This window comes from Mustelus asterias, chromosome 5 (assembly GCF_964213995.1).
Source record: "Mustelus asterias chromosome 5, sMusAst1.hap1.1, whole genome shotgun sequence".
Lineage (NCBI taxonomy): Eukaryota > Metazoa > Chordata > Chondrichthyes > Carcharhiniformes > Triakidae > Mustelus > Mustelus asterias.
The window spans coordinates 98,778,268-98,802,139 of NC_135805.1; the positions used below are offsets into that span (position 1 = coordinate 98,778,268).

Consider the following 23,872-nt stretch of genomic DNA (forward strand, 5'->3'; position numbering starts at 1 on the left):
GGTAAATAAGTAGAGAGAGCAAAGAAGGAACAGAGAATTGAACAAAGGGCATTAATAACTAGGTTGATATCTTGGAAAAGTAGAAACATAGGAAAATAATTTCTGATGACAGAGATTCCCATCACACCACTGGAAAATTTGACAGAGAATGCATGCCCACCAAACAGGCTGCTTCACAATGATTTAAGCAGCATTCCGTGCCGGGAGGCAAGATTTCTGCTTCTCTCGAAAGGATGCAAGTCCCACCCCACAGAGCTACCAGCCAATCAGATCAGCCTGCAGCTCTGTAATCCCAGAAGGAGTGCTAGCCACTTGCGAGAAGACAAACAGTCAGTGTGCTGGAGACCTAGGAGGCAGGGAAGCCTGGGGTCTCACAGTGAAGAGGTGAGGAGAGTGTGAGGTGGCTGGGGCTCATGATGTCATGGTTTGGCTGGGGAAACCCCTGGGTGGGGCAAACCACTGTGCCGGAGTGAGAATAAATCAGAGAATTAGAAGCACGTGCAACAAGGATAATATTGTAATCATGCAGTCTTTAATCTTCATGTAGGCTGGGCAAATCAAATATTCAATTAATACTTTCGATGGTGAAGATGTTTTGTGTAAAATTATTCCCACAACATCTAATTATTATATTTGGGCCATGCCTAAATCATGTAGCATGAGTTTTGGATGTACATTTAAATTAATAATAAATATCACAAAGATTGTACAGTTTATCCAAATCAGCCAACTTCAAAAATATTTGTAACAATATAATAATTGAAAGAAAACATGTCTTTTCAAAGAAAATCTTCCATTATTAATATTCTAACACTGGATCATTGTGCAAATTCAGAACATTTCTGATTTACTTGCTTCAGCCTGATTAAGACTGCCAAATAATGCAGCACACTTGGGTCATATGAGTTTTCATTTTATAAGTGTCTTTTTTCTCTCATTAGCTAATCTCCTAGTTAGAAATTTGAGGTATCAATGAAAATGATAGAAATGTCAAAATTAGTGACCTTTAAAAATATATATAATTTCCTTACAAACTATTTGGCACTAGAGAATATCTTATCATCAAAAGTAATTGGAATTGATTATACTTACTTTTCAGAGCCATACAAGTTATATTACGTTGTGATATACATACCATTCTTGTCAAATTCTTAGAAATAATTGAAATGTTACATAGATGTCTGTCAAAACTTTTATCGATTTCAAATGTACCTATTGCCGTAACTGCAAGGAAATAATGGAAAAATATATGCTTTTTGCTATGACAGTTCCTTCGAACAGAATTCAGTTATCAATACAGCTGAAAGACTTAAATCTGAGGCTCCATTCCACCATGGGAGTTATTATGTTACTAGGCTCATAATTCTAATGCCAGGACTAATTATCTGGAGACATGCAATTCAAATCCCATTACTAAAACTGAGGATTTCCTTCTTCTTTAATTAAAAAGTACTATTTGTCATGGTGATCATGCATCTATGATGTGGAGATGCTGGTGTTGGACTGGAGTAAGCACAGTAAGAAGTCTCACAACACCAGGTTACAGTCCAACAGGTTTATTTGGTAGCACAAGCTTTCGGAGTCTCGTTCCTTCTTCAGGTGAGGAAGAACCTGAAGAAGGAGCGAGACTCCGAAAACTTGTGCTGCCAAATAAACCTGCTGGACTTTAACCTGATGTTGTGAGACTTCTTACTGATCATGTATCTACCAGGTTGTTGTTATGAACAAACCTCTGGTTCACAAATGTTCTTTAGGAAAGGATCCTACTGGCCAGAATGCTATGGTCACTCATGCTGGCGAGATTTTTCCATCTCGCCGCAGTGAACGGGGATTTAGCTGGGCGCCAAACTCTCTGACCTTGCTAGCAGTGGAAGCATGGCATGAATTGGATTGGATTGAGTTGGATAATTGGCTATAATCGTAATGAATGGTGGAGCAGGCTCGAAGGGCCAAATGGCCTCTCCTGCTCCTATCATCTATGTTTCTATGGATGGTCAGTAAGATTGCGCCAACTGTCTTTGATTTTGTAAGGTAGACATAAAGAAACTATTTCATCTGGTGGAAGAGTTCAGAACAAGGGGCATAACTTTAGAGATAGTTAAATTTACAGATAGATCATAGGGATGATGACAGGAAGCACTTCTTCACACAAAGTAGTGAAAATTTAAAACTCTCCCCAAAAAGGCTGCAGTGCTGAAATTTTCAACACTGAAACATTTTTATTTGTTGTTTACTTGGGACATGCTGACAGGGCCACATATGTTGCCTTGAAAACATTGAATGTTTTTAAGGCAAGGATAGATGTATTTTTGAACAGTAATGGAATTAAGGGTTATGGTGAGCGGGCGGGTAAGTAGAGCTGAGTCCACACAAAGATCAGCCATGATCTTATTGAATGGCAGTGCAAGATCGAGGGGCCAGATGACCCACTCCTACTCCTGGTTCTTATGTTCTTATGAGCCACTTTCTTGAACAGATGCAGTCAATTTTTAGGTCCATCACAGTGCTGTTAGGAAGATTTATTGCTGCTGAGAAGGTAGCAGTGAGCCTCCTTACTTGAGAAAGGATATACTGGCACTGGAGGGGGTGCAGAGGAGATTCACTAGGTTGATTCCGGAGTTGAGAGGGTTGGCTTATGAGGACAGACTGAGTAGACTAGGGCTATACTCATTGGAATTCAGAAGAATGAGGGGAGATCTTATCGAAACATATAAGATTATGAAGGGAATAGATAAGATAGAAGCAGGGAAATTGTTTCCACTGGCAGGTGAAACTAGAGCTAGGGGGCATTGCCTCAAAATAAGGGAAAGCAGATTTAGGACTGAGTTGAGGAGGAACTTCTTCACACAAAGGGTTGTGAATCTGTGGAATTCCCTGCCCAGTGAAGCAGTTGAGGCTGCCTCATTGAATATTTTTAAGGCAAGGATAGATAAATGTTTGAACAGTAAAGGAATTAAGGGTTATGGCGAGCGGGCGGGTAAGTGGAGCTGAGTCTACACAAAGATCAGCCATGATCTTATTGAATGGCGGAGCAAGATAGAGGGGCCAGATGGCCCACTCCTGCTCCTGGTTCTTACGTTCTTACGAGCCACTTTCTTCAACAGATGCAGTCCATTTGTAGGTCCATCACAGTGCTGTTAGGAAGATTTATGATTGATTTATGTTTGGTCAAGCTTTTTAGGGGTAGAAAATTTGGGATATACCCTGACCACCGCACCCCTGACCTCTGACCACTGAACTCCAGCCCCCTCACCCTGATCTCTGATGCACCCCACCCTGACCTCTGACCCCCCTACCCACTGACCTGACCTCTGACACCCACTCCAACCTCTGACCTTTCCATATTGACCTCCAAATCCCCATATCCCTGACTTCTAACCCACATCCTTCGACCCCTCCACCTCCAACCTCCAAACCCCCACCTCCAATCCTCGAACCCTCCCAGCCCTGTAATGAACTGTAGAGCAAGAGCAAGCTGCAAAGTGAGACACTGAGTTGATGTAAGTGTGGGAGTTTAAGAGAGCAAATCTTAATATTTTGCCTTTTTAAAATCTAACAAAGTGCTGGCAATTGAAGGGTAGACAAAGTTTTTTTCAGCCCTAAGGAAAGTAAAAACAATAAGCACTTCTAGTGATATAGCTCATAGGGGACAAAGATTCAAGGTGAGGGGCAGGAGGCTTAGGGAGGATGTGAGGAAAAGCTTTTTTATCCAGAGGATGGTGATGGCCTGGAATGCACTGCCTGGGAGGCGGGTTGCCTCACATCCTTTAAAAAGTACCTGGATGAACACTTGGCACGTCATAACATTCAAGGCTCTGGGCCAAGTGCTGGTAAATGGGATTAGGTAGGAGTTCAGGTGTTTCTCGTGTGGTCGGTGCAGACTCGATGGGTCAAAGGGCCTCATCTGTACTGTATGATTCTATGATTCTGGAGTAACCTGTCAAATCTAGAAGGCCATGGTTTACATTGGTGGTGTGGGATTTAACAATGGCAATGCCATTAAACATCAAGGGAGGTGGCTGGGTTTTCTTTAGTTGGAAATGGTCATTGATTCATACTTGTACGGCAAGATGTTGCATGCCACTTATCAGCCCAAGCCTGCATATTGTTCAAGTCTTGTTCTAATTGGGAATACCTCCTTCTGAGGGCTGCAGTTGGAACTGAATACTTCACAATCATCAGCAAACATTCCCAGTCCTGACTTTATGATGGAGAAAAAGCCATTAATGAAGCAGTTGAAGATAGTTGGGCTTTGGACAGTATCCTGAAGAACGTCTAGAGCGATATTCTGTGATGATTGGTCTCCAACAATTCCAACATCTCCCTCTATGGTAGATATTTCTCCAGTCGGGGAAGAGTTCTCCTAAATTCCCGTTGACTCCAATTTTATTAAGACTCTTTGATAATTTGTACTATTACTCACAGTTCTGATTAATTTTTTTTCAAAATGTCTAAGCTCTGGCATTGTGAACTGACTCAGTACAATGATCTACTTCGCTGATATTTAAATGAATTATGTCAACTCCCGCATTGGTTATCTCATGACTGCATTAATTGTTCTAGAGAGATATTTGTGGTAACAACAGTATCTAATTCAAATAATGCCTTTGTGTGAAGTGTGGTCATTTGAAGCTCACCTTTGGAATTTACCTCTTGAGCCATGTTTCTACCAAAGCTGAAATGAGGTCATAAACTGAGTGGCCCCGGTAGAATTCAAACTGAGCTTCATTGCACAAATTATTGATGAGTAACATTGTCGTCAAGTTCTTGCATCACTTTGTTGCTGATTGAGTTAAGGGAGGCACGGTGGCACAATGGCTAGCACTGCTGCCTCAGTGCGAGGAACCTGGGTTCAATTCCGGCCTTGGGTCACTGTCTGTGTGGAGTTTGTACATTCTCCCCTATCTGCGTGGGTTTCCTCCAGGCACTCCAGTTTCCTCCCACAGTCCAAAATTGTGTAGGTTAGGTGGATTGATCATGGTAAAATGTCCCTTTAGTGTCCAAAGATGTATAAATTAGGTGGGCTAGGCACAGAGATAGGGTGGAGGCAGGGGGGCCTGGATAAGATGTTCTTTTGGAGAGTTAGTGCAGACTTGATGGGCCGAATAGCCTCCTTCTGCACCACAGGGATTCTGTGATTCTATGGACTGATGTGGCAGTAATTGGCGAGATTGGATTTGTCCTGCTTTTTATGGACAGGTCATACTTACCTGGGTAGTTTTCCACATTTACAAGTTGATGCTATTATTATAGCTGTACTGGAACAGCTTGGCTCAGGGCATGGCTGGTTCTGCAGCATAAATCACTACATCTGGGATGTTTTGAGGGCTCATAGCCTTTGCAGTATCCAGGGCCTTCAGTTACTTCCTGATATCACGCAGAGTGAATCAAATTGCTGAAGTCTGCCAGTTGTGATGATGGGGATCACAAGAGGAGGTCAAGATGGGTGATCCACTCAGTATTGTCAAAGGAGCCTTGGCAAATTGTTACAGTACATTTAGTATAAAGTACACATTACAGTGGTGGGGACAGTGAAAGTTTAAGTTGGTGGATGGGGTGCCAGTCAAGTGGACTGCTTTTCCTGGAATCTTCTTGAGTGTTCTAGACTCACTCATCCAGTTAAGTGAAGAGTATTCCATCGCACTCCTGACTTGTGCCTTGTAGTGAACAGGCTTTGGGAAATCAGAAAGTGAGTTTCTCACCTCAGGATTCCTATTCTGAGCTGCTGCTCATTGAATCATTAAATCCCTACAGTGCAGAAGGAGGCCATTCGCCCCATCGAGTATGCACCAACCACAATTCCACCCAGGCCCTATCCCCATAACCTTTCATATTTACCCTGCTAATCCCCTTGACACTCGGGTTAATTTAATATGGGCAGTCAACCTAGCACGCACATCTTTGGACTGTATGAGGAAACCCACGCAGACATGGGGAGAATGTGCAAACTCCACACAGACTGAGATTGGAATTGAACCTGGGTCCCTGGCGCTGTGAAGCAGCAGTGCTAACCACTGTGCCACCGTATTTATGTGGCTGGGGTCACAGTAAGATTTTTGATAGAATGTAAATTATATCACAGAGATATTTGCATTAAAGATAATAAATTGCCACAGTCATTGCACAATCATCTCTCTAGACTAATTAATGCAGCCTCAGGACAACCAATGTGGGAGTTGACATAATTCATTTAAATATCAGCAAAGTGCATCATTGTACTGAGTCAGTTCACAATGCCAGATCTTCGATATTTTGATAAAATACAAATCAATCCCTGCGTAATAAGACAAACTAGCCTTGTTCATAACATATTTATACATTATTCTTTGTTAACCTGAACCTCATTATTTGACTGACCACTATCTCCAATGCTTTGGATTTACATATGTTGCACATAAGCATAGTTTAAAAACATTGGCACAATATCTGCAAATAGATTACTGAATATTTATTCCTTGCTATTTATAATTGCTGTTGTAGCCTCTGTTATGCCATTGATTGCTGAAATTGAGAAGCTTAATAGTTTAGGATAAATGTCACTCAGAAAAACAAACAAATCAAGAAACAGGGCTTGGGCATTGCCAAGGTTCAATTTTAAAAGTTTTTGTACTGTTGGAGAAAGCAAAGACTGAATGAGTGATTTCCTCTTGAACAGCCAGTAAGGGCCCATGCTAAGGACCTTAATACCAAAGATCAGCCACTGCCTCTGAGCCAACAACTTGTCTGAAATGAGAGCTATGGCTCTTTTAATTTGCTGTGTCCCATGCACTCAGTAATCAGCAGCATGGTTGGTAGGCCTGAAGCAGCAGGTGTAAGTTTGAACTTATTTCTGAGAGTCCAGAAAGAGCTGGAGTGCTCTTCATAAATAATCTGCTCAGCCCCTATTTCGAGGCCCTCCCTTCCTCATCATAATTTTTTTCTATTCATTCATGGAACATAGGCGTTGCTGGCTGTGCCAGCATTTTTTGCCCATCCCTAGTTGCCCTTGAACTGAATGGCTTGCTTGGCCATTTCAGAGGGCAGTTGAGAGTCAACCACATTGTGGTGGCTCTGGAATTGCATGTAAGACAGACCGGATAAGGACAGCAGATTTCCTTCCCTAAGGGACATTAATGAACCAGATGGGTTTTTCCAATAATCGACAATGGTTTCATGGTCATCAGCAGATTCTTAGTTCCAGATATTTTTTATCAAATTTCATTGAATTTTATTAAATTCCACCATCTGCCGTGATGGGATTTGAACCCGAATCCCCGGAACATTAGCTGAGTTTCTGGATTAGTAGTCCAGCAATAATACTACTAGAACATCGCCTCCCCTAAATTACCTACCTGACGAGCAGGATCTTAAAATATTGGCTTAATATCTGCCTCCAGGCAGCTCACCAACTAAGAGGAATCAAATCAGGAAGGAGGCTGACTGGGAGCTGGCAAGCTCGTAAGACCTGCGTGTGTGGACATGAAATGAAGTGTTCTGGTTGGGGAAGTACTGGTCATGGGAAGGTGCTATTTGAGGAGGGCAGAGAAAATCTGAGTGGGGGGAGGGGGTGGTGTGATGGGAGGAGGATGTAATAGACGCTGTCAGCAGCCAATGTGAGCAGTGTGCCAGGAATGCATGCCCAAAGGTGCCAGCCAAAGGCCTGTTGAAAACCAGGCCTAATTTTCATAAAATCGGCACACCACAGTTGCAGTCAGGTGAGAGAAGGAGGCAAAAGTGAGCACTTGTTTTCACAGCTTTTGGAATGTCTTACTGGTCAAAAGCAATGTCTTATTAACCCTCAGGCCCTGATTTTACCGGCACAGCTGCCCAAGGTTTGTAAGATCGTGCCTGAGGCCAACAGGGGAATGCTGTTCTGCAAGACTCGCCCGCCCTGATTTTGGGGTGGCCGTGCAGTATCTGAGGGTTGTGGGTTGAAGCCCCACTCCAACAACAAAGCTGTAGCGTGCATTAATACAGCTCCTTATAATGTCCCAAAGAGCTACATAGCAGCATTATCAGCCAAAATTTGACATGAAGTGAAATAAAAAGATCTTCAGATAGGAGACCAATAACTTGAGCAAAGGGTAGATTTTAAGCAGCATATTGAAGGAGGTAAGAGAGGCAGAGAGGTTTAGCCAGGGATTTTAAGAGTTTAAAGTGTAATTAAATGGTGGAGCGATGGAACTCTGGCGTGCACAAGAGACTGGATTTGGAAGAACGTTGAGATCTCAGGGGGTTTGTAAGGCTGGAGGAGGCTATGCAAAAGCAGATGTGAGGCAGGGGGCACTGCCTGGGAGAGGGGGCTTCTAATGGAGAGATCATTCAGTGCCTGCCCTGCCAGTGTGATTTGAGGGACCCATTTCCAGCAATTCTTTAGACTGAGTATCAAAATATATGATGGGAAAAGCCAGGAGCCAGCGGGCTACACTTTGCTATTCCTGCCTAAGTTGACACTTAGTTAAAAAATTAAAAAATTCCACCCATTGTCTTTGGTATGAGATGTTAAAATGCACATTGATTTAATACTTAGGTATTTTCATTTTAATCAAGAAAAATAACAAAACTATCCATTATTAAATCTAAAACAATCTTTAAAGCATGTTAAATAGATGTTACAAACCTATAACCTGGAATTTCAGCTCATCTGTGCTGGCTTTTATGGTGCAATTTCCCTCAAAATTTGAGGCTGCATTACCCCATTCTCTATTAATATAATGTAACTATATTAATTATAATAATATAACATATTAATATACTATAACTACTTAATAGAATGTTATATTGTTATAACATTATATCAGAGGAATGTAGCTTTTGAATTTTTTTTCCCACTTTAGTAATTTTATCGAGTGGTTGTGAAAGATTAAACAGTACCATCATTTAGTTTTAACAAAGGAAGCAAAACTTAAACTGGATTATGCTGAAGTCCAATGTAAAGGTAAAGTTAAAAACTCGTATTTTTCTTTTCGAATGTTATTACTTGCTGTTCAGACAATTGAATGAAATACCTTCAAGAGTTAGACTTGGGACATTTTCTGGATAGAATCCTACTTCATCCATTCCCAGGTGACTACTGTTACAGATAGACGAGTTTGAACATTCCATTGCTGGCAGTCCGCAGCGTGCGGTGTAGTTCTGCACATAGTCATAGCAGATGTCGCACACTGTTTCATTGTCATTGTAATTGCATTCTAAACAAATATAATGAACAGTCAATTATTAAAATCCTCAACCATGCTTTCAAACACTTTAAATAGAAAAGTGTATGTTCTATTAGCAAGCATGATTAAGAAAACATGACATTTCATCAGAAACGTCTTCATATTGTTATATTTTCTTTCTTCTGCTATTAAAGTAATTTGCCTGTAAACTGAAACATCTTCTTCGACCTTCCAAACTACAAGGGTGTCTGTCATTGAATCAGTGGCTAGGAAAAGTACAAGACTACTGTCGTCAGCCTAGCCTCTTTTTAAATGTGTATATTTTTAGGGAGTTATTTGGTTCCATCAATGATGGTGGAAATTGAACTTTTTCTACATTTGAGATCAAATGTCTGCATTGTTTACTGTCAGTTCAGACATCAGATTAAACTCCTCCTGCTCTCATTGGTGTGGCATTTTGAGCATGCTATTTGCTACATTTGAATTGAGATATTGGTTGTGGTTTTCGGCTCCTGTTCGCAATGAATGCCATGGCTCCACATGGCCCGGGGTCTGGTGACTCACATTTGCCACATTTTCCATGACCTGGAAGCTGGTGCAAGATGTGCTTCCAAACGCGATTGGCCTGGATCGCAATTTCACACTGGGGGCTAGCCAATTACCGGGCAGCCAGTGTGAAATCCGTACTGAACAAGATACAGCATTGTTGGGGAGTATAGGAAGAGTGCGGGCTCTGAGAAAAGGGAGGTTGCAGGCTGGCACTTGTAATGAGCTCCCTCAAGGGCAAAGCTGCAACTGAGCTTTTTTTATTCACTCGTGGGACATGGACATCGCTGGCTGGCCGGCATCTATTGCCCATCCCCAGTCATCCTTCAGCTGAGTGGCTAGCTAGGCCATTTCAAAGGGCAGTTGAGAGTCAACCATATTGCTTTGGGTCTGGAGTCATATGTAGGTTAGACCAGGTAAGAACTGTGGATTTCCTTTCCTAAAGGACATTAGTGGTTTTTTCTGACAATTGTTTCATGGTCATCAGTAGATTCTTAATTCCAGATATTTTTTATTGAATTCAAATTCCAAACCTGCAGTGGTGGGATTTGAACCTGGGTCCCCAGAACATTAGCTGAGTTTCTGGATTAATAATGCCACAAGGCCATCACCTCCCCCCGTCTCAGGGAGCTGCAGAACTATGCAAATTAAATCCCAATGATAAAACGTAGCACATTCAGACACAAATTCAGTCCCTGGACAATACTTTAAATATTATTTCAGCGCTGACATTTCATCCAGCCCTGGTTCGAGGTTACATTTGTGTTTGGGTTAAAATGTAAAGGCCGTCTGGCTGAACAGCCTGCCATCCAACTGTAAAAGTAGATGGACCGTATAAAAATGCTTTCAATTGGACCCTTAATGGACTAAATTGTCTGCTTGATTGTTGGCATGCCCACATCTCGCATACTTGCAGAACAAAATATCATGTAAGTGTGCAGTGACGTCGGGAAGTGCACTCAATGTCTTCCAGCACAATTTCATAGGCTTCTGTGTCAGGCACACATCCATGTGAACAATCTAAAATTCTGGCCCAAGAATTGGTGTCAAGGGTCTGGGTGGGCCACCCATTGATGCTGGCTTTGAAAGTAACTGCCACACTGATCTTCTATGCCAGTGGCTCCTTCCAGGACTCCGTGGGATCTCTCAAGCGTTCTTGCAGAATTACATTCATATGGTCACAGATGCTTTTTTTTTTGCCAAGGTCACAGTTACTCAACATCAACAGAGATTAAGCAAGCCAGGACCCCAGACCACTGGGCTTTGCTGAGATTGCCAGATTCACACAGGTACAGGATGCCACTGACAGTGATCACATGGTTATAAAAGATTCCAGGCAACATGCACTCCAAAACATAAACCAGAAAGGCTAGCACTCGCTTCCCCTCACTCAATATACCTCTGCTCTATGACCATTATCAAACTTCTATGCAGGTTTACACCAGATACCCAAGAAGAATCAGTGACTCATACAACTTGGGCAGAAATGTCCTAAAAAATGGCAAAACATCAGAAGATGCCGGTTTTTAGTCTGATCCTGATACTTTGCCGGGGTTGGGGAAGGGGGGGCGGGGGCATGTTTTGTGCCATGATTCTGGTGGGGAAGGGCTTGATAGAGCCAGCAAGCTAAGCTCCACAGAGATCAGGCTGCTGTTTTAAAGGGTTCCCCTATCTCAAAGTCCACCCCCTCCCCCCCATTCCAGGTTGGCATTGCCGAGATGCCAGGAGGCTGTGTCAGGGCACTGTCTGGCCATGTCCCTCACCACCCAGGAGTTATATCCTCCTCTGAGCCCCTGGTTTGGTCATCGTGATTGATTTCCCAGGGGTCATCTGGAGACCCCGGAAGCAACGACGTTAAGCCGTTTAAGAAAATTTAAATTGAGTCAGGTTAGTAAGGTTAAATTCATCCCCAAAGTACACTTAATAAATTTTACCACATGTATTAACATATTTGCACAGCAATAAACCATAACTTACCATCTGTGATGTTCAAATTAAATATCGTAAGAATAGTTTTTGTTCCAGGGATATTAACACTAAAAGGGAAAACTATTTTCTTCACATAGTCGGCAATGGTCTTAAAGTTAGTGTTTTCCAAATTCATATCTGCATAATAAAATCCCTTTGCATATTGAATATCTGAAATATGGAAGAATGCAAAGAATGAGCTACTCAATGTAAATTTTACACACACAAAATGGCTGCGAAACTCACTTTGGGAAGTAACACAGACTTTGAAAATGAACTGGCGGCACATTTCAAACCCCACTCCATTTTCTTTTCCTTTGAAGTCAATTGAAATATCAATTGTGAGCTTGTGTAGGCAATATCAGATTTCACTTTTTGGAAGAGATATTCAACCAAGGCTCCTTCTGCAACTCAAGTAGGACATTCACTGTTACTATCTGAATAAGAGCGGGGAAATTCTTAGGGCGTCTTCACAAACATCTATCCCTTAACCAATAGTTTTGATTAGTTAGTAATTTGTCCCATTGCTGTTTTGTGAGGTATTGCTGCACACAACTTGCCTGTCATGTTTGCCTGTGTTGCAATAATGTGCAAGTACAATTTCCTTCCTATTGCAATGATCAATTTCTCTTATATATTTACAGCTCTGATCAAAGGTAATCCCTTGGCTCTAAACGTTGGCTCTATTCTCTCTCCACAGATGCTGTCAGACCTGCTGAGATTTTCCAGCCTTTCTGTTTTTATTGTTATCGTTGATTTGCTAATGAAACATAAAGGCCGCGATTCTCCCAGCCTGCTGCGCTAAAAAATTAGCGGGATGGGAGAATCGCGGCCTTTATGTTTCATTAGCAAATCAACGATTGCTAAGGGCCAATTCGTGAGGTTTGCTCACGCATTTGTGCCCTGCTTGCACTGCCCAGTGCCGGATTTGTGGCGGTGTCGGCTCTGACCCGGAAATTGGTGAAATGGCACAAGGAACATTTAAATGGTCATTTAAATATAATTTAAATGAGATTAGCGGACCCGCTAGCATCTCCCACCCCACTGGAGTATTTCAGACTAGCTCCCCACAAACGGAAATTAACGGCCTGAACCCGCTGAAGTGAAGTGGGGGGGGGGGGCAGTTAGGGCTTCTCAGAGGATAGGAAGGTGGGGGATGCCCCCTGGGCATGGGCATGCTGGCAGTGCCAGCCTGTGCCCCTGCCACTGCCCATGGGGCAAAGTGCCAATGCACAGGGGGCACCTTGGCACTGCCCATCAGGCATGTGGCAGTGCCAAGGCAGTGGGGCATATGGGAGTGGAACCCTATGGGGCAGGGCTGCAAGGGCGATCAGTGCGTGTGGGGGGTTCCGCTATCACTTTGCTTAGGGATCGGTAGGGGAAGCAGGGAGGCCAGCTATCGGGGCGGGCTGAGGGGGGTGGTGTCAGCTGGGGGGGTGGGGGGTGGGTGGTCAGCCTGCTGGGGTGGCCAGCACTGCAGGATGGGGGGTTACTGTTGGGGGGGGGGGGGGGGGGGGGAATTGGAGGGGGGAGTGGGTTGGGCCGAAGAATGGTCAGGGGGCCAGCGATTGGGCTGTTGGGGGGGTGCTGAGAGCCGGTGTGCGGGAGTCGAGGTGCTGGCCAGTGATCGAGCTGGCCAGCAATTTGGAGGTCGGCTGTGTGGGTCCATTGCATATGCTCTGATCTCGGCACTGACAGATACGGTACATGCACAGTAGCCCACTCAGCGCACTGATTTCAGTCTCTCCAGCGGGAATAGGCCCCGTCTCCTGAAATTTAATAATATTCACGTTGGTGTCCTCTGCAGTGCAAAGAGTGTGGGAGATTGTACTCTTGAAAAAAACAGCACAAATTACTCCAATTTTCATGTGAATTCGACACTTAGGGTGAAATTCTCCCCCAAAAATTCTAAGTGTCGAATTCACATGAAAATTGGAGTAATTTGTGCTGGTATTTTCAGTGTGAAGGTGCCCCCTGGGCATTGACACTTTGTCCCCTGGGCAGTGCCAGGGTGTCCATGCCCAGGGGGCACTCCCTCCCCACCACCCAACCCTTTGGCACCTGATTGCACCCTTGTCACTCCAGTGGGGTCGGTCCACTAGTTCCCCATTAGTGGCGAGCTATGTAATCCCCGCTGGAGTGAAATACTCTGGCGGGGTGGGAGATGGTAGGGGGCCTGGAGACTTCAGTCCTGGGCCTGCTAATCTCATTCAAATTATCTTTAAATAACCATTTAAATGGCCTTTGTGCCTCCCCGCCGATTTCTAGCACGGAGCTGGAAATCCGGCGCTGGGAGACGCACATGTGTGAACCCCCGTGAATCAGCTGACGTGACAATCTCCCAGCCCACTGTGCTAAAACATTAGCGCAGCTGGATGGGAGAACCGTGGCCTTAAAATTATTTTGGGAGAATTCCACCCAAAATATGTAAAGAGCAAGAAGAAATAAAGTTGTCTGTCATTTTAATCAAATTATTGAATAGAATCCTTTTTAGACCTCTGATATTGATTTTTTGCGTTTTATTATCTGATGGTAAAATATGAAAGAAAAACCATCTTAATCACTAGGCATCATGAAATTGGAGATGTATTTTATTTCTTACCTTTTGTGGTCTTCTCATTTTCATGAGATTCATGAGACTGTCCTTTGATTGAATAATGGGAGACCTGCAAATTGGACAAACGATCTTAAGAATGAACAATGTGATTTTCGAAGATTAATCATTCTACTATGGTTGTGCTTTTCATGTCTACCAATGAAGTCTTTGTAACACAGTGGCACATGGAGGCAGTTTATATTTAGCAAAGGTTTTCAAGGAACATGAAGGACAAAGGGGGAGCACTAAGGACTAGGGAACATCTGTAACATTTAATGCATGTAAATCAATCAGAATACCATTATTTTGTCACTTTTATTCCATTGATATGATGAGTCTTTGGGGAAGGACAGTTGATATTAAATATAAAAGTTGCCTTCAATGTTGTGGGGAGGTGTGATTAAATTAGATATTGGAATCTGAGTTTACACATGAATATGTAAATAAATGACCTATTTCATTAGAATGTGGGCTTGATTCACCTCCACAATCCTGCCCACTGCATGCAAATGGAGACAGAGAACAAAGCCCAGGTGTGCAACCCATCCTCTTCTGTCAGCTTATTTCTTATCACTTCCTGAAAAGTAATATTTGGCCCAGGGTGGTGATGGTGAAGGCTCTCAGGCTCGGAATGACAGAACCACTCTAACAGTTATACTAAGAATATATATATATATAGAGTGATTTCTTACACTTGATTCTTGTGCTGAGCAATACTGATTTGCCTCAACTTTTGAATGGGAGAGGGGAAGCAAAAGGCAGTACGCCACAGTCACGAGGAACATCATCTCCACTGTTTTGGTCTTGATCTGGAACAAAGAGAAAAATTAAAAATAATAGGATGATAGTGTAAAAGTTACATGTCAAGACCATTATTATCTTGTTTTATATTCATTGATCTCACCTAGGGACAATGAAGCATTGAAGAGAAGCAGGGCAATTGGGCCAGAAAGTGGGCCAGCTTTGGTGGTGTTATACCTGCAGTGTATGCTGAGTTGAAGCAACTATCAGCCCTAGAATAGGGATAATCAATCTTATTGGTTGGAGATGTGCCTTTGGGGCAGGACTGGAGTGCTGTGAAGTTTGTGTTTGCACCGATCAGGAAAAGGCTGACATTACCAAATCTTCTGAGTTTGGTTCTCATTTGGTGTGCAAGGTAAGCTTCTGGCCTTAGCCTGAAAGGGCAACTTACCAAAGGTGGCAAGAAATACTATATGTCATCAGTTCTTTCAGATAATGCAACCATGTAGAGGTAAGTGGGCTCAAGTTTTTCAACTTTTCCAAAAGCTTTTTGAAGCCACAAGCTTTTGTGGGGGGATGAACAAATGTGGAGGCAGGAAATGGAGTTTTTGGGCAAGTGTTGGAGTGGTACATGAAACCTGCCTCTGTGAAGTTGGAATTGCAATTGCATGAAGCAGCTTTCAGGAGGGATAACCATATCTATGCCCCCTTCCCTGAGAATAGCATTGTGTCATGCCGGTTTCATTTCCCATACTGGAAGCAGGCAAAGTATAGATCGTGAACTTCCTGTGGGTGTGAAAGTAGAAGTTAGAGATGAGATCAGTGTGCAGCTAATGGCAGCCATGTCATGAGCCTGTTGTTATTCAGCAGAAATGAAATTGCTAACAATGCTGATTGATCAATTGCCTGTTACATACAACACATGTGTTCAACACAAGATCATTCTTATGTTAAAAGCAGAAGATGCAATGGCAGAAAAGTTGAAATTGAAAGCGATCGTAACAGTCATGGTGCGCTATAGATGTCCTTGGAGACATTGATATAGTTGTGTTGATGCAGAAGCAGTTGGCCTCGCTTGTGGTAGGTAGGTATGGTAATGGTAATAAAAATGATATTAGTGAATCATCTGGTTCTTGTGCCGACTGATATCCTTGGTATGTCCTTTATTTTATTTTGCTTTTTGAATGCAGGCAACACCGTCAATGCTTGATCTATTGTTCATTCTTAGTTGCCCTGAAAAAACGGCTTTCTCATTGAACTACTGCAGTCCTTCTGGTGATTTTGCTCCCAAATGGTGTTAGGTAGAGAATTGTTGGATATTGCCCAGTGGTGGTGAATGATTGACAAGATACACTCAAATAGGGATGGTGCGTCGCTTGGAGAGAAACTTGGAGATTGTGGCATTTTGACCACTCTGATGTATTTTATCTTCTCAGATTGCAAGCAAGAGTGGTGCTAGTAAAGTAAAGTTGCCAACTTGCTGAAGTGAATTCTACAAATCCTATTTGACACTAGAGTCAAAATACAGTAGTGCTGGAGGTGTACTGATTATGTCATCTCTTCTAGACTGGATCATGTCAGGGGTGGTATGGTGGCACAGTGGTGAGCACTGCTGCATCACAGCTCCAGGGACCCGGGTTCAATTCCAGCCTCGGCTCACTGTCTGTGTGGAGTTTGCATGTTCTCCCGTGTCTGCGTGGGTTTCCTCCGGGTGCTCTGGTTTCCTCCCACAGTCCAAAGATGTGTGGGCTAGGTGGATTGGCCATGCTAAATTGCCCCTAGTGTCAGCGGGATTAGCAGGGTAAATATGAGGGGTTATGGGAAAAGGGTCTGGGTAGGATTGTGTTTGGTGCAGACTCGGTGGGCCGAATGGCCTCCTTCTGTACTGTAGGGATTCTATGATTCCAACTGTTGCTGCAGTTTCACCCATCCATACGATCAGCATATATTTTGCCCTACATTTCTCACTTGAGTTTTTTTAAGATGATGGAAGACTTTGAGGGGTTAGAAGGTGAGCCATTCACCACAGTGTATCCAGCTTCTGCTCTGCTATTATAGTCCTGGTGCTAATGTAACTTGTTATGGTAAGCTTCTGATAATCAATAAAAGGCAAATCATGATCAATAATTTGTATATTAAGTCCAATGTGGAACAGGAAAAGCTACATTCAATATATTTGGTTATTCAAATTTGGAAATGCATTATGCTAAACGAAAAGACAGAAACATCCAGGAGGGCACTATTACTGAAATGGTAAAAAGATAATATGCCAAGAACAAAGAACAAAATAAATTACAACCCAGGAACAGGCTCTTCGGCCCTCCAAGCCTGCACCGACCATCCTGCCAAACTGAACTAAAACCCCCTACCCTTCCGGGACCATATCCCTCTATTCCCATCCTATTCATGTATTTGTCCAGGCGCCCATTAAAAGTCACTATCGTATCTGCTTCCACTACCTCCCCCAGCAGCGAGTTCCAGGCACTCACCACCCTCTGTGTAAAAAAAAACTTGCCTCGTACATCTCCTTTAAACCTTGCCCCTCGCACCTTAAACTTATGTCCCCTAGTGACTCTTCCACCTGGGTAAAAGCTTCTGACTATCCATTCTGTCCATGCCCCTCAATCTTGTAGACATCCATCAGGTTGCCCCTCAACCTCCGTTGTTCCAGTAAGAACAAACTAGGTTTCTCCAACCTTTCTTCATTGCTAATGCCCTCCATACCAGGCAACATCCTGGTAAATCTTTTCTGTACCCTCTCCAAAGCCTCCACATCATTCTGGTCGCGAGGCTACCAGAATTGAACACTATATTCTAAGTGCAGCCTCATTAAGACTCTATAAAGCTGCAACGTGACTTGCCAATTTTTAAACTCAATGCCCCGGCCAATGAAGGCAAACCTGCCATATGCCTTCTTGACTACGTTCTCCACCTGCGTTGCTGCTTTCAGTGACTTGTGTAACTGTACACACAGATCCCTCTGCCTATCAATACTCTTAAGGGTTCTGCCATTTACTGTATATTTCCTTTCTTTATTAGACCTTCCAAAATACATTACTTCACATTTGTCTGGAATAAACTCCATCTGCCATCTCTCCGCCCAAGTTTCCAACCGGTCTATATCCTGTTGTATCCTCTGACGGTCCTCATCACTATTCACAAACCCACCAACCTTTGTGTCGTTCGCAAACTTACTAATCAAACCAGTTACATTTTCCTCCAAATCATTTATATATATTACAAACAGCAATGGTCCCAGCACCGATCCCTGAGGAACCCCACTTGTCTCAGCGCTTCATTCAGAAACGTACACTTCCACTGCTACCCTCTGTCTTCTATGACCGACATGATGTGGAGACAACCTCAAACAGACCATTGTCCGCAGCAAACTACCCAGCCTTCAGGAGAACAGTGACCATGACACCACACAACCCTGCCACAGCAACCTCTGCAAGACGTGCCGGATCATCGACACAGATGCCATCATCTCACGTGAGAACACCATCCACCAGGTACACGGTACATACTCTTGCAACTCAGCCAACGTTGTCTACCTGATAACGCTGCAAGAAAGGATGTCCCGAGGCATGGTACATTGGGGAAACTATGCAGACGCTGCGACAACAGATGAATGAACACCGCTCGACAATCACCAGGCAAGACTGTTCTCTTCCTGTTGGGGAGCACTTCAGCGGTCACGGGCATTCGGCCTCTGATATTCGGGTAAGCGTTCTCCAAGGCGGCCTTCGTGACACACGACGGCGCAGAGTCGCTGAGCAGAAACTGATAGCCAAGTTCCGCACACACGAGGACGGCCTCAACCGGGATATTGGGTTCATGTCCCACTATTTGTAACCCCCACAGAGTTTCACTGGCTGTCTTGTCTGGAGACAATACACATCTTTTTAGCCTGTCTTGATGCTCTCTCCACTCATGTTGTTTTGTTTCTTAAAGACTTGATTAGTTGTAAGTATTCGCATTTCAACCATTATTCATGTAAATTGAGTTTGTGTCTTTATATGCTCTGTTTGTGAACAGAATTCCCACTCACCTGAAGAAGGGGCTTGCAGCTCCGAAAGCTAGTGTGGCTTTTGCTACCAAATAAACCTGTTGGACTTTAACCTGGTGTTGTTAAACTTCTTTCTATGACCGAGCCAGTTCTGTACCCATCTGGCCAGCACACCTCTGATCCCATGCGACTTCACCTTCTGTATCAGTCTACCATGAGGGAATTTGTCAAAGGCCATACTGAAGTCCATGCAGACAACATCCACTGCCCTACCCTCATCAATCATCTTTGTTACTTCCTCAAAAAACTCTATCAAGTTAGTGAGACATGATCTCCCCTTCACAAAACCATGTTGCCTCTCGCTAATATGTTATTTCCAAGTGGGATTAAATCCTGTCTTGAAGAATCCTCTCCAATAATTTCCCGACCACTGACGTAAGGCTCACCAGCCTGTAATTACCTGGATTATCGTTGCTACCCCTCTTAAACAAAGGAAGAACATTGGCTATTCTCCAGTCCTCTGGGACCTCCCCTGTAGCCAGTGAGGATACAAAGATTTCTCTCAAGGCCCCAGCAATTTCCTCCTTTGGCTCTCTCAGTATTCTGAGGTATATCCCATCAGACCCTGGGGACTTGTCTACCTTAATGTTTCTCAAGAACCCCAATACCTCCTCCTTTTTGATCTCAACATCACCCAAACTTACAAGATAATGAACGGCTTAGATAGGATGGACGTAGGGAAGTTGTTTCCATTAACAGGGGAGACTAGGACGCGGGGGCACAGCCTTAGAATAAAAGGGAGTCACTTTAGAACAGAGATGAGGAGAAATTTCTTCAGCCAGAGAGTGGTGGGTCTGTGGAATTCATTGCCACAGAGGGCTGTGGAGGCCGAGACGTTGAGCGTCTTCAAGACAGAAATTGATAAATTCTTGATTTCTCGAGGAATTAAGGGCTATGGGGAGAGAGCGGGTAAATGGAGTTGAAATCAACCATGATTGAATGGTGGAGTGGACTCGATGGGCCGAATGGCCTTACTTCCGCTCCTATGTCTTATGGTCTTATGGTCTTAAACTATCTGCACACCCTTCCCCAGACTCATCATCCACCAAGTCCTTCTCTTTAGTGAATACTGATGCAAAGTACTCATTTAATACCTCGCCCATTTCCTCTGGCTCCACGCATATATTCCCTCCCCTGTCCATGAGTGGGCCAATCCTCTCCCTGGCTACCCTCTTGCTCTTTATATATGTATAAAAAGCCTTAGGATTTTCCTTAATCTTGCTGGCCAATGACTTTGTGTGACCCTTTTTAGCGCTCCTTGCTTAAGTTTCTTTCTACTTTCCTTGTATTCCACACTTGCTTCATGTGTTCCCAGCCTTCAAGCCTTGGCAAATGCTTCCTTTTTCTCTTTGACTAGGCTCACAATATCTCTTGTTATCCAAGGTTCCCGAAACTTGCCATACTTATCCTTCATCCTTACAGGAATATGTTGGTCTTGAATTCCTATCAACTTACACTTGAAAGCCTCCCACATGCCAGATGTTGATTTGTCCTCAAACATTTGCCCCCAATCTACATTCTTCAGTTCCTGCCTAATACTGTTGTAATTAGCCTTCCCCCAATTTAGCACCTTCACTTGAGGACTACACTTATCTTTATCCATCAGTAGCTTAAAGCTTACTCAACTGTGATCACTGTTCCCGAACTGTTCCCCTAATAAAACATCGACTACCTGGCCGGGCCCATTCCCCAATACCAGGTCCAGTATGGCCCCTTCCCTGCTTGGAGTATCTACATATTGCTTCAAGAAGCCCTCCTGGATGCTCCTTACAAACTCTGCCCCATTCATGCCCCTAGCACTAACTGAGTCACAGTCAATATAGGGAAAGTTCAAATCTCTTACCACAACAACCCTGTTACTTTTACACCTTGCCAAAATCTGCCTACATATCTGTTCCTCTATTTCCCGCTGGCTGTTGGGCGGCCTATAGTAAACACCCAACACTGTGACTACACCCTTCCTATTCCTGAGCTCTACCCATATTGCCTCACTGTATGAGCCCTCTGAAGTGTCCTCCCGCAGTACAGCTGTGATATTCTCCTTATGATGTGGAGATGCCGGTGTTGGACTGGGGTAAACACAGTAAGAGTTTTAACAACACCAGGTTAAAATCCAACAGGTTTATTTGGTAGCAAATGCCATTAGCTTTCCGAGCGCTGCTCCTTTGTCAGATGGATATCCACTCCATCTGACGAAGGAACAGCGCTCCGAAAGCTATGGCATTTGCTACCAAATAAACCTGTTGGACTTTAACCTGGTGTTGTTAAAACTCTTACTATATTCTCCTTAACCAGTAGTGCAACTCCCCCACCCCTTTTACAACCCCTCTATCCTGCCTGAAACATCTGTATCCTGGAACATTAAGCTGCCAATCCTGTCCTTCCCTTAGCCAAGTCTCTGTAATAGAAACAACATCATAGTTCCAAGTACTAATCCAAGCTCTAAGTTCGTCTGCCTTACCTGTTACTCTTCTCGCATTGAAACAAATGCACTTCAGTCCACCAGACCCTCTTTGATTAGCAATCCCACCCTGCCTGCTCTTTCTCTGAGTCTTACTGGCCCTACTCTCTAGTTCTCCTTCAGTTAATTCACGTTTGCTTTGGTTCCCACCCCCCTGCCAAACTAGTTTAAATCCTCCCGTGTGACACTAGCAAACTTCCTGGCCAGAATACTTATGCCCTTCCAATTTAGATGCAACCCGTCCTCCTTGTTCAGGTCCCACCTGCCCTGGAAGAGATCCCAATGGTCCAGATATCTGAAACCCTCCCTCGTATACCAGTTGTTTAGCCATGTGTTGAGCTGCACTATCTTCCTATTTCTAGCCTCACTAGCACGTGGCACAGGGAGTAATCCTGAGATTACAACCCTAGAGGTCCTGCTTTTTAATTTTCTACTTAACTCCCTAAACAGCTGCTGCGGGACCTCATCACTCTTCCTGCCTATGTCGTTAGTACCAATATGTATCACAACCACTGGCTGTTCACCCTCTCCCTTCAGAATGCTTTCTGCCCGCTCAGAGACATCCTGGACCCTGGCACCAGGGAGGCAACGCACCATCCTGGTGTCTCTTTCACGTCCATAGAAGTACCTATTTGCACCCCTAACTATAGAGTCCCCTATAACTATTGCTCTAGTGCTCTTTGTCCCTCCCTGCTTAACAACAGAGCCAGCCGTGGTCCCACTGCTCTGGCTGCTGCTGTTATCCCCACCAACAGAATTCAAAATGGTATACTTGTTAGAGAAGGGGACGACCACAGAGGATTCCTGCACTGACTGCCTGTCCCTTCTAGCGGTCACCCATCTATCTGCCTGCACATTGGGTGTGACTATGTCTCTAAAGTTCCTGTCTATGACACTTTCTGCTGCCTTCATGTCCTAAGTGCATCCAACTGCTGCTCCAACCTATCCATGCAGTCTGTAAGGAGCTGCAATTGGGTGCACTTCCTGCAGATGTAGTCGTCTGAGACGCTGGAAGCATGAGAGAGAATTGAGAGAGTTCTGTGTATCTTGGCTAGAAATAATTTGAAGCTGTCACAATAATACTCAGTGGCAGTGAATAAAATAATAAGATGTTAGGATATATTTGAACAATTAGTCAATTATTTCTTCCACTTAATAAATCATTGGTGGGACTGTATTTTGATGGTTGTGCACAGTTTTGGTCATAGCAGTACAAAAAGGATATATCAAAAAGTATCTGCTCCTTTAAGAGTTCCACCTCACAAGGGCAGATGGGAAGTCAAGCCATTTGTAATTCACAATGATTGTGAATTGGATTCCCTGTTTGGACAAAACAGCTGCACTCAAGTGGCATGGTGATGGGCGGTATGGTGGCACAGTGGTTAGCACTGCTGCCTCAGGTTCAATTCACAGCTTTGGTCATTGTCTGTGTGGAGTTTGCACATCCTCCCCGTGTCGGCCTGGGTTTCCTCCCATGCAGCCTGTATCCAGGGAGGATTGGAAAAGGATACAAGTTTCCATTATTTTTTCCCTTGCTTCCCTTCACAGCTTGAGATATTACCTTCTTTCAATTGTGACTCCGTATTCCTCCAGGTTGAACACCATTTGGTGAAAGTACTGAGAGGAACGTAATATATTCTGGGTGGGATCACTGAGAGTGGCTCAGCAGTACTAACACTGACTCAACTGGTTGAATCCTGCAGGATATGGCTGCCAGGCTTGGCTTGTGGTAGGTGGCAAGAGAATCAACACAAGGGATCAAGCAACTTCACCAAGATCTTATCAACGTAACTGTCACAACTGCATCTATCATAACAACATTGGTAGGAGTGACAACTATATATATGTTTTGGATACCAAGTATCACGTGTCCACCCTCCATCTTGTCACCTGACATTACCACTGAGAAAAGCAGGATATATTAACCAAAATTCCACCTCTCACCTTTTGGATCATAGAATCTACAGTACAGAAGGAGGCCATTTGGCCCATCGAGCCTGCACCGACAACAATCCCACCCAGGTTCTATCCCCATATTTATCCTTCTAATCCCCCTGATACTAAGAGAGAATTTAGCATGGCCAATCCACCTTACGCACACATCTTTTTGACTGTGGGAAGAAACCGGAGCACCCGGAGGAAATCCACGCAGACATGGGGAGAATGTGCACAGATCTGTCTGTCCGCACAGACAGTCACCCGAGGCCGGAATTGAACCCGGTTCCCTGGCGCTGTGAGGCAGCAATACTAACCACTGTGCCACCGTGCCACCTGTTTTGGATCCACCCACAACAATGGGTAGATAAAAAATAGTCAGTGTTCCTTGAATGCTGTTCTCACTACATCTTGAG

The 23,872-nt window shown here is 43.9% G+C and overlaps 1 protein-coding gene across 1 annotated transcript in view; it reads right to left on the reverse strand.

The window, feature by feature from the left end:
- Nucleotides 1–23,872, reverse strand: part of LOC144494006 (uncharacterized) — a 29,815-nt gene that overhangs the window by 3,448 nt on the left and 2,495 nt on the right. Inside the window, exons 2-5 of the mRNA XM_078213580.1 lie at nucleotides 14,943–15,059; nucleotides 14,257–14,320; nucleotides 11,664–11,825; nucleotides 8,988–9,170 (exon numbers count right to left, since the gene is read on the reverse strand). Coding sequence (XP_078069706.1) covers nucleotides 8,988–9,170; nucleotides 11,664–11,825; nucleotides 14,257–14,320; nucleotides 14,943–15,059 — 526 coding nt within the window. The remainder of the gene's footprint in view (nucleotides 1–8,987; nucleotides 9,171–11,663; nucleotides 11,826–14,256; nucleotides 14,321–14,942; nucleotides 15,060–23,872) is intronic.